This window comes from Calonectris borealis, chromosome 1, assembly GCF_964195595.1.
Source record: "Calonectris borealis chromosome 1, bCalBor7.hap1.2, whole genome shotgun sequence".
NCBI lineage: Eukaryota > Metazoa > Chordata > Aves > Procellariiformes > Procellariidae > Calonectris > Calonectris borealis.
The window spans coordinates 219,662,515-219,674,759 of record NC_134312.1 but is presented as its reverse complement, the minus strand read 5'-3'; the positions used below and the strand labels follow the sequence as shown (position 1 = coordinate 219,674,759).

At 68.0% G+C, this 12,245-nt stretch overlaps 1 protein-coding gene across 1 annotated transcript in view; it reads left to right on the top strand.

Moving 5' to 3' along the window:
- The window catches only part of ARAP1 (ArfGAP with RhoGAP domain, ankyrin repeat and PH domain 1), a 49,244-nt gene that overhangs the window by 33,342 nt on the left and 3,657 nt on the right, over nt 1-12,245 (top strand). The window contains exons 19-29 of the mRNA XM_075140457.1: nt 271-316; nt 530-693; nt 985-1,197; nt 1,911-2,016; nt 2,281-2,428; nt 2,721-2,804; nt 2,977-3,045; nt 3,208-3,325; nt 4,533-4,646; nt 5,787-5,929; nt 10,143-10,225. Coding sequence (XP_074996558.1) covers nt 271-316; nt 530-693; nt 985-1,197; nt 1,911-2,016; nt 2,281-2,428; nt 2,721-2,804; nt 2,977-3,045; nt 3,208-3,325; nt 4,533-4,646; nt 5,787-5,929; nt 10,143-10,225 — 1,288 coding nt within the window. The remainder of the gene's footprint in view (nt 1-270; nt 317-529; nt 694-984; nt 1,198-1,910; nt 2,017-2,280; nt 2,429-2,720; nt 2,805-2,976; nt 3,046-3,207; nt 3,326-4,532; nt 4,647-5,786; nt 5,930-10,142; nt 10,226-12,245) is intronic.

The window sequence follows — 12,245 nt, the reverse complement described above, 5'->3', positions numbered from 1 at the left end:
CAAATCCTGCCCCGAGCAGCTGGGTTGCAGCCAGCCAAGGTGTAGCGGGGGGGGTGTGGATGCTGCTGCGATGGAGCTCGGGGTGCCACCGCCGGGGGGGATGCAACCGCTCTTCCTCCTCTCCATCCTCTTCTCCATCCCTGGAAGGTCGCTGCTTGTCCTGTTTGGGCTGGAGCTGGACCCGCTGGCACAGCCCCCCGTGGCGCGTGGGCTGGGGGGGCCGGGGGACCCCGTGTTCCCGCGGGTGACGGATCCCTGCTTCCCTTCCAGCCATCCAGGGAGACAGCGAGGTGCTGGTGCTGGTGGAGAGACGGAGGTAAGGGCAGAGGCCGGGGGGGGGGTTAGACCCCCTGCCCAAGCCCACCCTCCTCCTGGGGTGCCTTCGCCCTCCCCGTGGTGACCGGGGACCCCCAAAAGAGAGCCGGGACCATCCCCAGGCTCCTGGTGCCCCCTTCCTGGGGGTCCCGGCCATGCGGTGGGGTTTGGGGGGGCGGCTGGCCCCCCCCGCTGAGGCCGGGCTTGCCGGCAGGACGCTGTACATCCAAGGGGAGCGGAAGCTGGATTTCCTGGGCTGGGTCCACGCCATCCAGAAGGCCGCGGGCAGCGCGGGGGACACCTTGTCGGAGCAGCAGCTGACGGAGTCGGACGTCCCGCTGCTGGTGGACCGCTGCATCGACTACATCACCCAGTGCGGTACGTGCCCTCGCCCGCCGCCGGGTGCCGCCGGGGACCCCCGAGACCTGATGCACTCGTGACACGTGTTTCCCTCCCTCCCTGAGCGTCCGCTCCAGCTCTGCGGGTGGGCTCCGGCCGGAGCAGGGCTTTGGCTGCGGCCCACGGCTCCTCGGCGGTCGCGGCAACACCTGCGGGGTGGGAAAGTGCTGCGGCACCGGGGCTCCCTGCCGGCGGCCTTTGATGGGGAGCCAGCGGGCGGGGTGGCTGTCCCCCGCGGAGGGGGTCTCATCCCCGCCGGCTCTGCCGCAGGGCTGACGTCCGAGGGCATCTACCGCAAGAGCGGGCAGAACTCGAAGACCACCAGCCTGCTGGAGATGCTGCGCCGGGACGCCCGCAGCGTCCGTCTGAAGGAGGGCGAGCACCAGGTGGACGACGTCGCCAACACCCTCAAACGCTTCTTCCGCGACCTCGGGGACGGGCTCTTCACCGGGCGCTGGGGCCAGGACTGGCTGCGGGCGACGGGTGAGCCCTGGGGGGTCGCTGGGGGGGCGGCGGGAGGAGGGGGTGGGGCGCCCTGGCTCCGCTGCAGCCCCCTTCATCCTCTCCTCGGGGCTGCGCGGTGTGGGGAGCACATCTGGGCCCCACGTGTTCCCCTTGGCCGCCCCGCGCCGGGGGCTCGAGCGGTGGGTGGGGAGCGGAGCGCTGACCCCGTGCAGCCGCGTGCTCCGGCACGGCCAGGGCTGAGACAGGGCAGAGAGCCGGACCCCCCCGCCCTTCGCTTCTGGATCCGGCCCCTGAATTCCAGGGCGGGATGCGCCCAGCAGCTAAACCACCGCAAGCCACGGCGCTGTGCAGCTGGGGGGCTCCAGTCGGGATGATCCGGAGCGGGGATGCTCTGGCCCCGTGAAGCTGGAATGCTCTGGGCCCACGGGGCTGGGATGCTCTGGCCTTGTGGAGCTGGGACGCTCCGGTCCCGTGGAGCTGGGACCCTCCGGTCCCCTGGAGCTGGGACGCTCTGATCCCCTGGAGCTGGGACCCTCCGGTCCCCTGGAGCTGGGACCCTCCGGTCCCCTGGAGCTGGGACCCTCTGGTCCCGTGGAGCTGGGATGCTCCATCCCCACCGTGGGACAGGAGGGTCCGAGGTGGGGTCTGGAGAGGGGACAGTGGGGCCGTGAGCCTTAATCTCGCCTCCACGCCCCTCCGCGCTCATCCTCTCCCTCGTGCCCCTCTCGCAGCGCTGGAGGATGAGGAGGCGAAGATCGGCGAGTACCGGCGGCTCCTGGGCACCCTCCCCACGGTGAACCGGGCCACGCTGAAGGCGCTCATCAACCACCTCTTCCGGTACGGCGTGGGCGGCGTGTCCGCGGCACGGCGGAGCCCAGGGTCCCCGAGCCCGCGTGGGGGGGCTGCGGGGTGCTGGGGAGGCTGTGGGGCGGAGGAGAGCCCTCGCCCCTTGGCTCACATCCCAGAAAGGAGCGGGATTTGGGGTCAAGCTGCACCCGAAGCTGAGCATCACGTCCCGGCGTGGGGGGCGTTCCCCTCGGCAGGGCTGAGGGGGGTCCCGGGGGGGCTCCGGGGCAGGAATCGTAACGGGGTTCGCCGCAGGGTCCAGCGCTTCTCCGGGGAGAACCAGATGAACACGCACAACCTGGCCATCGTCTTCGGGCCCACGCTCTTCCAGACGGACGGGAAGGACTACAAGGCAGGACGCGTGGTGGAGGACCTCATCAGCCACTACGTGAAGATCTTCAACGTAGGTTCAGCCCTCCTCCGGCGCCGCTCTGGCTCAGGCCGATGTGTGGACATTCCCAGGGGATGGGGAGGTGGAAGGAGGAGGAAGCAGGATCTGCTCTGTCTGCAGACTTCTCCTTGCTTCGGAGACGAAGGGCGGGGGGTCCATGTCCCTGCAAACCCTGGAGACCCCCGAGCTTGCAGGTGCCGGGCAGGGGAGCAGGTTCTCCTGGGGACCCGTGTCTGGTTCTGCAGTGAAACTTAGGGGTGGCCTGGTCAGCCCTGATGGCTCCCTCAGCTCCTCTTCTTGGCAGGTCAACGACCAGGAGATGAAGAAGCAGCAGGATGAGATCATGGCCATCATGAAGATGCGGGAGGCAGCATCCAGTGGGACGCAGGTGGGTCCTGGAGATGGGGACTTTCCTGGGGCACCCTCTTTGCATGGGGACCTCACTGCCTGCTCCAGCATCTCCTGGAGATGCCCCAGGCGGGGGGTGTCCATGCTGGGTGGGGGGGATTTAGCCCACACGTGGGAAGCTGCAGTTGAAGCGCCTTCCCGTTGCCCTCCAGCAAGCCGGGGACTTCATCTGCACTGTCTACCTGGAGGAGAAGAAGACAGAGGCAGAGCAGCACGTCAAGGTGAGCGGTGGGGTGGAGGGCGCAGAGGGGACAGGGACCCCCAGTTACATGCCCAAACCTCTGTGGTGGCACGGGGGGATGCTCTGAGCTGGCACGAGGGTGGCACGGCCCCGGGCACTGGCTGATGGAGACCTGCCCCTTCCCTCCATCCCTCCCTCCCAGATCCCGGCCACCATGACAGCTGAGGAGCTCACCTTCGAGATCCTAGACCGGAGGAAAATCGTCATGAAGGAGAAGGACTATTGGAGCTGCTTCGAAGTGAACGAGAGGGAGGAGGCAGGTTGGTGTCGGGGCATGAGGGCAGTGGGGATGGGGATGAGGATGGAGGTGGAGGTGGAGGTGGAGGTGGAGGTGAAGGTGGAGGTGGAGATGGAAATGGAGGTGAAGGTGGAGATGGAAATGGAGGTGAAGGTGGAGGTGGAGATGGAGGTGGAGATGGGGACAGGGACGGAGGTGGAGATGATGGGGATGGGGATGGGGATGGGGATGGGGATGGAGATGGAGATGGAGATGAGAAGGCTGCCATGGGGACCGCACCGTGGAGCAATGCCGGGATGGGCTCCAGGTCCTCGGGGGAGGCCAGCTGCGGCGCTGCGGCTTTGCTCACCGCATCCAGGTTGCCCGTGGCTGAGCGCTGCAGACGGGCCGGTGGTTTGGGCCAGGACCCGCAGGGCATCTGTCCGCATCCTTAGGGGCTCAAACGCCTTTAGCGGGGGTGTCCGGGTTCTCCGGCCACCGAAGGGAGCAGCCCTGGGGTGCCCGTAGGCAGCAGCAAGCGAGAGCTTGGCGTGAGCAGGATGAGTCCCTGGTCCTGCCTGCCGGTGCCTCGAGCTCTTGGAGCTCTCGAGGGCCGAGCGTGCCCGGGAGCGGAGCCTGCGGGGAGACCGGCAGGGTGCCGAGCCCGGCAGCGCTCCGGGCATCACCGAAAGCCCCTGCTGCGGTGTTTTGGTCCTTGCCAGCCCCGAGCCGTCAGGCTCCGGCTCCCCTCCGCAAAGGGCGGGCGCTGCTCCCCCCGCTCGGGGAGGCACCGAAGCGCCGCGCTCAGCCGAGCGCCACCGAGCCCTTGGGAAAAACCCATAAGGGTCCGGAGGCCGTGCAGGGGCTCAAATTCGCCTAAAACTGAACGTTCACCTCCGGACTCCTGTGGAATCCTTCCTCGCCCTCGGCTCGCGTGGAAACGCGCCCGTGGGAAGTCCCTCCCTGCCCGTTTTTGCGAGCGCGGGTGCACGTGCACCCCAGCCGCCCCCCGGTCCCCGCGGGTCCCCGCGGCTCACGCCCCGGGGCCAAAAGCCACCTCCCCCGGGGACAGTTCGGAAGCAGCAGCGCCGTGCAGTGAACGCCCCGCGGAGGCGACGGTGCTGCCCGGGGGGGCTGCGGGGGGCGGGCAGCGCCTCGGCAGAGCCTGGGGGCGGACGGGCGACCGGCCCTTGGGGGGTGCCAGCCCCCGGGAATGCTGCCCGAGCCCTGCCCGTCCCCCTGCCCGACAGAGCGGCCCCTGCACTACTCGGAGAAGGTCCTGCCCATCCTGCACTGCCTGGGGACCGAGAGCTACCTGGTGGTGAAGAAGCAGATGTCCATGGAGAACATGCTCGTCTACCTCGGTGAGGAGCCGGGAGCCACGGCCCTGGCAGGGAGAGGAGGGAGGGGAGGGGATGGGGAGGGGACGGGGATGGGGATGGGATGGGGGTGGAGATGGGGATGGGGATGGGGATGGGGATGGGGATGGGGATGGGGATGGGGATGGGATGGGATGGGATGGGATGGGATGGGGGTGGAGATGGAGATGGGCATAGGATGGAGATGGGGACAGGGATGGGGACAGGGATGGGGACAGGGATGGGATGGGGATGGAGATGGGGATGGGGATGGGATGGGATGGGATGGGGGTGGAGATGGGGATGGAGATGGGGATGGGATGGGATGGGGGTGGGGATGGGGATGGGATGGAGATGGGGACAGGGATGGGGACGGGGATGGGGATGGGATGGGGATGGGGATGAGGACAGGGAAAGGGAAGGGAAGGGGATGGGGTGGGGATGGGATGGGGACGTGATGGGATGGGATGGGGATGGCAACAGGGGTGGGATGGGGATGGGGACGGGGACAGGGACAGGGATGGGGTCAGGGAAGAGGATGGAGATGGGGATGAAGATGGGGATGGGATTGAGATGGGATGGGAATGGGGATGGGGATGGAGATGGGGATGGGAATGGAGTGGAATGGGATGGGGATGGGATGGGGGTGGGGACAGAGACAGGGAAGGGAAGAGGATGGGATGGGGATGGGGATAGGGACAGGGATAGGGACGGGGTTGGGGAAGAGGATGGGGATGAGGACGGAGATGGGATGGGGATGGGGACGGAAATGGGATGGGGACAGCTCCCCGTCCTGCCAGCTGCGGCCCTGCAGAGAATCCCCACGGGATCAACCATCCCGGGGCCGCATCCCGCCTGACCGTGCAAGCGGAGCGGGCACCCGCCCGGTTAGCACGGGGCCAGGGCCACCCGGTACTGGGTCACGGCTGGCCGCCGCACAGCGCCGGGGGGAGAGGGTCCTGCCTGCCCTGCCTGCGCTGGGAGCAGGCAGCAGGCAGGGGGGCAGCACCGGGGGCCACGCAGCAGCTCGGTGGGCTGCGCCGAAGGGGCTGAGGGGGGTTTCCCTTGCTCTTGCCCCGCGGGACCGGCTCTGGCTGCTCCCCGCGCCTTCCTGGGGGGCCGGAGCCGCTCAGGGTGTGCCCCCAGCCAGCAGAGTGGGCGACTGCAAGCACGGCATGATGAAGTTCCGGGAGGAGAGGAACCTGCTGGGGCTCGGCCTGAGCACCGGCTTCCACGACCGCTACTTCATCCTCAACCACAGCTGCCTGCGCCTCTACAAGGAAGTGCGGGTGAGCCCTACCGCCCGCTGCCTGCGCCGCGCCCTGCCTGCCCCTGCCCCTGCCCTGCCCCTGCCCTGCCCCTGCCCTGCCTGCCCTGCCCTGCCCTGCCCCTGCCCTGCCCTGCCCCTGCCCTGCCTGCCCCTGCCCTGCCCCTGCCCTGCCTGCCCTGCCTTCACTTCCCTGCCCAGCTGTGCGGGGAGTCCTGTGAGGACCTGGGACATCCCTGCTGCTGGGGACCTGCCTGGGCTGGCGTCGCACGGGCTGTTGCAGGCAGCGACGGGGCTGGCGTCGCACGGGCTGTTGCAGGCAGCGACGGGGCTGGCGTCGCACGGGCTGTTGCAGGCAGCGACGGGGCTGGCATCGCGCAGGCTGTTGCAGGCAGCGACGGGGCTGGCGTCGCACGGGCTGTTGCAGGCAGCGATGGGGCTGGCATCACACGGGCATTGCAGGCAGGGACGGGGCTGGCATCGCACAGGCTGTTGCAGGCAGCGACGGGGCTGGCATTACATGGGCATTGCAGGCAGGGACGGGGCTGGTGTTGCACAGACTGTTGCAGGCAGCGACGGGGCTGGCATTGCACGGGCATTGCAGGCAGGGACGGGGCTGGCATCACACAGACTGTTGCAGGCAGCGACGGGGCTGGCATCGCATGGGCATTGCAGGCAGTGATGGGGCTGGCATCACACAGACTGTTGCAGGCAGCGACGGGGCTGGCATCACATAGGCTGTTGCAGGCAGCGACGGGGCTGGCATCGCACAGACTGTTGCAGGCAGCGACGGGGCCGGCATCGCACAGGCTGTTGCAGGCAGGGACGGGGCCGGCATCGCACGGGCATTGCAGGCAGGGACGGGGCCGGCATCGCACAGACTGTTGCAGGCAGGGATGGGGCCGGCATCGCACAGACTGTTGCAGGCAGGGACGGGGCTGGCATCGCACAGGCATTGCAGGCAGGGACAGGGCCGGCATCGCACAGGCTGTTGCAGGCAGCGACGGGGCTGGCGTCGCACGGGCTGTTGCAGGCAGCGACGAGGCTGGCATCGCACTGGCATTGCAGGCAGTGATGAGGCTGGTATCGCACTGGCTGTTGCAGGCAGGGACGGGGCCGGCATCGCACAGACTGTTGCAGGCAGCGACGGGGCTGGCATCGCACAGGCTGTTGCAGGCAGCGACGGGGCTGGCATTACATGGGCATTGCAGGCAGGGACGGGGCTGGTGTTGCACAGACTGTTGCAGGCAGCGACGGGGCTGGCATTGCACGGGCATTGCAGGCAGGGACGGGGCTGGCATCACACAGACTGTTGCAGGCAGCGACGGGGCTGGCATCGCATGGGCATTGCAGGCAGTGATGGGGCTGGCATCACACAGACTGTTGCAGGCAGCGACGGGGCTGGCATCACATAGGCTGTTGCAGGCAGCGACGGGGCTGGCATCGCACAGACTGTTGCAGGCAGCGACGGGGCCGGCATCGCACAGGCTGTTGCAGGCAGGGACGGGGCCGGCATCGCACGGGCATTGCAGGCAGGGACGGGGCCGGCATCGCACAGACTGTTGCAGGCAGGGATGGGGCCGGCATCGCACAGACTGTTGCAGGCAGGGACGGGGCTGGCATCGCACAGGCATTGCAGGCAGGGACAGGGCTGGCATCGCACAGGCTGTTGCAGGCAGCGACGGGGCTGGCGTCGCACGGGCTGTTGCAGGCAGCGACGAGGCTGGCATCGCACTGGCATTGCAGGCAGTGATGAGGCTGGTATCGCACTGGCTGTTGCAGGCAGGGACGGGGCCGGCATCGCACAGACTGTTGCAGGCAGCGACGGGGCTGGCATCGCACAGGCTGTTGCAGGCAGCGACGGGGCTCGCGTCGCACGGGCATTGCAGGCAGGGACGGGGCTGGCGTTGCACAGACTGTTGCAGGCAGCGACGGGGCTGGCATTGCACGGGCATTGCAGGCAGGGACGGGGCTGGCATCACACAGACTGTTGCAGGCAGCGACGGGGCTGGCATCGCATGGGCATTGCAGGCAGCGACGGGGCTGGCATCACACAGACTGTTGCAGGCAGCGACGGGGCTGGCATCACATAGGCTGTTGCAGGCAGCGACGGGGCTGGCATCGCACAGACTGTTGCAGGCAGCGATGGGGCTGGCGTCGCACGGGCATTGCAGGCAGCGACGGGGCTGGCATCGCACAGGCTGTTGCAGGCAGGGACGGGGCCGGCATCGCACGGGCATTGCAGGCAGGGACGGGGCCGGCATCGCACAGGCTGTTGCAGGCAGCGACGGGGCTGGCATTACACGGGCATTGCAGGCAGGGACGGGGCTGGCATCGCATGGGCATTGCAGGCAGGGACGGGGCTGGCATCGCACAGGCTGTTGCAGGCAGGCACAGGGCTGGCATTGCACAGGCTGTTGCAGGCAGCGACGGGGCCGGCATCGCACAGGCATTGCAGGCAGGGACAGGGCCGGCATCGCACAGACTGTTGCAGGCAGCAACGGGGCTGGCGTTGCACGGGCTGTTGCAGGCAGCGATGGGGCTGGCATCGCACGGGCATTGCAGGTAGCGACAGGGCTGGCATCGCGCAGACTGTTGCAGGCAGCGACGGGGCTGGCATTACACGGGCATTGCAGGCAGGGACGGGGCTGGCATCGCATGGGCATTGCAGGCAGGGACGGGGCTGACCCCAGCAGTGCTGTCGCCCTCCCAGACCCGGAGCTCTCCCGGCGCAGGTCTGGGGCCGGCTCTGAGGGGACGCAGGGCTCCGGCGGGGGACGCTGGCCTCCCGGCCCTGCCGGGACGTCTGCTCCCCGCTCTCCGGTCCCTGCTCCCGCTCCCCGGCTCCCGGTGTGGCACCGCACCCGTCCCCTCGCTGCCCCCATCCCCTCGCTGCCCCCGTCCCCTGCCCGCGGGCAGCGTGGGCTCTGCAGGGGGGTCCCCTCTCCTCCCGCTGCGCCTCGTCCTCCACGTCCCCTTGAACCCCCGTCCTCCCTTGAGCAGGGCCTGCAGCAGCCGCCCCCCCCTTGGAGGGCGTGAGTGGAGGGGCCCGGGGGGTCGCCGGGGCGCGCAGGGGCTCCCGCGCCCTCCGCCCTTGCAAGGCTGCCCGGGGCCAATCCCAAATCCAATCCTGCAGCACGCGGGATGCGGCAGCCCCAGGCGATGGGGTGCCGGGGCTGCCCTCCCTCCCCGTTAGCTTTGGGGGTGCCTCAGTGCACCCCTCTTACCCGGGATCCGTCGGTGCGGGGGTCCCGCTGCCCTTTGCTGCAGGAGGTGGGGCCGGGCCGGGGCTGCCCGGAGGGGCTGAGCTGGCCCCGTCCCGCGGGATCGGATCGGGCCCTTGTCCGTCACCCCGCTTGCAGGCAAGGGCAGCAGGGGGCCGAACGGGGGGTCCCCGTCATGTCACCCACCGCCGGGGCGTGGCTTCTGCGGCATGGCGGGACGCACCGGGGGGTCCCGGGCGAGAGGGGAGGGGGCTGCGGGGCTTTGCCCCTTCCAAACGTCCGCCGGCGCAGGGTGCCTGGGCTGGTGGGGCAGACCCCGGGGAAGGGGCTGGCTGGGGCCGGCGGCGCCCTGGCTTTGCCGGGACACCCCGCTTTCCCCCATCCCTCCTCTGGGGATGCTGCTCGGCGCAGGGAGGCTGCGGCCCCGGAGGGTGCTGTGCTGCAGGGGGGGAGCCCAGCCAAAGTGGGACCGGGGCGTTGGGGCACCCATCCTCACCCGCAGCGGGGAGGTGCCCAACCACCGTGCCGTGCCGTGCCGTGCCAGCGGTGGGACGTCTGGGGACGTGGTCGGGGCAGAGGGAGACACCGGCAGGGCCGGGGCCACTGCTGCCGTGGCACCGAGGAGGGGTGTGACGTGGGTGTCCCCGTGGGGGACGTCTAGTGCCAGGCTCCGAGAGCCCGTCGCAGTGTGCCAGTGCTGGTCCCAGCCCCGAAGGCAACTGGCACCATGGCTGGGGGACCCGGCCGCAGGGACGGGCTTCCTGCGTCCCCTGCCCTCTGCCCGTGTCCCCTGCCCTGGGTGATGGGCATCCGCTCTGCCCTCTGCTCCAGCCGGGGCTTCCCCCTCGTCCCTGGCCAGCCCAGACCTGGGCTGAGCCCCTGCCCCATCACCGCGTCCCTACGGCTTCTCCTCCCTGCCGGGGGGGACAAAACCCATCCCGGCGTCGGTGGGGACGGGTGGGGACGGGTCTGGCAGCCCCCAACGCGCGGCCGGGTCCCTCTGCCCCCCAGAGCCACAAGCCGGAGAAGGAGTGGCCGGTCAGGAACCTGAAGGTCTACCTGGGCATTAAGAAGAAGCTTCGGCCCCCGACGTGGTGAGAGGCAACGCGGTGCCCTGCGGGGCTGGGGACGGGGACAGCGCTGGGGACGCGGCTGGGGCTGGGGACAGGGACAGGGATAGGGACAGGGATGGGGATGGGGATGGGGATGGGATTGGGGGCAGGGACAGGGACAGAGATGAAGATGAGGGTGGGGATGGAGATGGGGATGGAGATGGAGACAGGTGGGGATAGGCATGGAGATGGGGACAAGGACAGGGATGGGGATGGGGACAGTGTTGGGGACAGGGCTGGGGACAGGGCCAAGGGCTGGGGATGGGGCCAGGGCTGGGGACAGGGCCGGGACTGGGGCTGGGAACAGGGATAGGGATGGGGATGGAGATGGGGATGGGGATGGAGGTGGAGACAGGGGTGGGGATAGCCATGGAGATGGGGACAGGGACAGGGACAGGGCTGGGGGCAGGGACAGGGATGAGGATGGGATGGGGACAGGTATGGAGATGGGAATGGGGACAGGGATGGAGATGGGGACGGGGACAGGGATGGAGATGGGGATGGGGATGGAGGTGGAGACAGGGGTGGGGATAGCCATGGAGATGGGGACAGGGACGGGGACAGGGCTGGGGGTAGGGACAGGGATGAGGATGGGACGGGGACAGGGATGGAGATGGGGACGGGGACAGGGATGGAGATGGGGACGGGGATGGGGATGGAGATGGGGACGGGGACGGGGACAGGGCTGGAGGTGGGGACAGGGACGGGGACGGGGATGGAGATGGGGACAGGGACGGGGACAGTTTTGGCCTGGGACACGTCTCCTGCTGGCCGTGCCTGTTGCCACCAGATGTCAGCGCAGCCTCGCAGGACGCTGCTGCAGCCCGGAGCCACCCGGGGACAGGATCGGTCCCGTCCCCTCGGGGCGGGGGTGCCGGGGCTTCAGGGGGCCCTCAGGGTGGGAGGGGAACCCCGGGCGTGTGAGGTGGGGGGGCGGGGTGAGCGTGGGGGTGCACGTGTCTGTGCGCGTGGGTGTGTGCATGGCAGTGCATGTGCATGCATGGCAGTGTGTACGCGTGGGTGTGCGTATGCATGTCGGCGAGTTGTGTACATGCGTGTGCACGTGTGCACACGTGTGTGCATGTCAGCGTGCACGTGGGGGTGTGCATGCATATCAGCGTGTGTGCATGTGTGTGTGTGCATGCGTGTCAGCAAGTTGTGTACGTGTGTGCACGTGTGTGTATGTGCATGTGTGTGAGTGTGTGCATATGGGTGTGTGCTTGCATGTCAGCAAGTTGTGTATGTGCGTATGCATGTGCGTGCATGTCTGTGTGCATGCATGTCAGCGTGCGTGTGCATGTGTGTGAGTGTGTGCCTGTGCGTATGCATGTCAGTGTCTGTGCATGCATGTGAGTGTGCATATGGGTATGTGCATGCATGTCAGCAAGTTGTGTACATGTGTATGCACATGTGCATGTGCATATGTTTACATGCATGTGTGCACGTTTGTGTTTGCGTGCATGTCAGCGAGTTGTGTACATGTGTGTGCACGTGTGCATCTCTATATGTTTATGTGCATGTGTGTGAGTGTGTACATGTGGGGGTGTGCATGCATGTCAGCGTCTGTGTGCATGTGTCTCTGCATGTCAGTGCGTGTGCATGTGTGTGCGTATGAGTGCATGGGCATACGTGGGTGTGTGCATGCATGTCAGCGAGTTGTGTGTGTGTGCATGTGCATGTGTGTATGTGCATGCGAGTGTGTGCGTGTGGGGGTGTACATGCATGTCAGCTTGCGTGTGCGTGTGTGCATGTGCATGTTTGTGAGCGTGGATGTGGGTGTGTGCATGCAATGCACGCACACGCAGACCTGTGAACATATGCATGTGTGTGCACAGGAGCGCGAGTGCATGTCTGTGTGTGCAGGTGAGCGGGTGTGATGAGCCGCGCAGGCTTGCTGCGGGGCTTCAAATCCACGTGCTTCCCTGCGCTGTGGGGGAAGGGCACACGCATGTGTACGTGCGTGTGTGCATGGGAGTGTGCACGTGAGTGTGCAAGGCTGTGA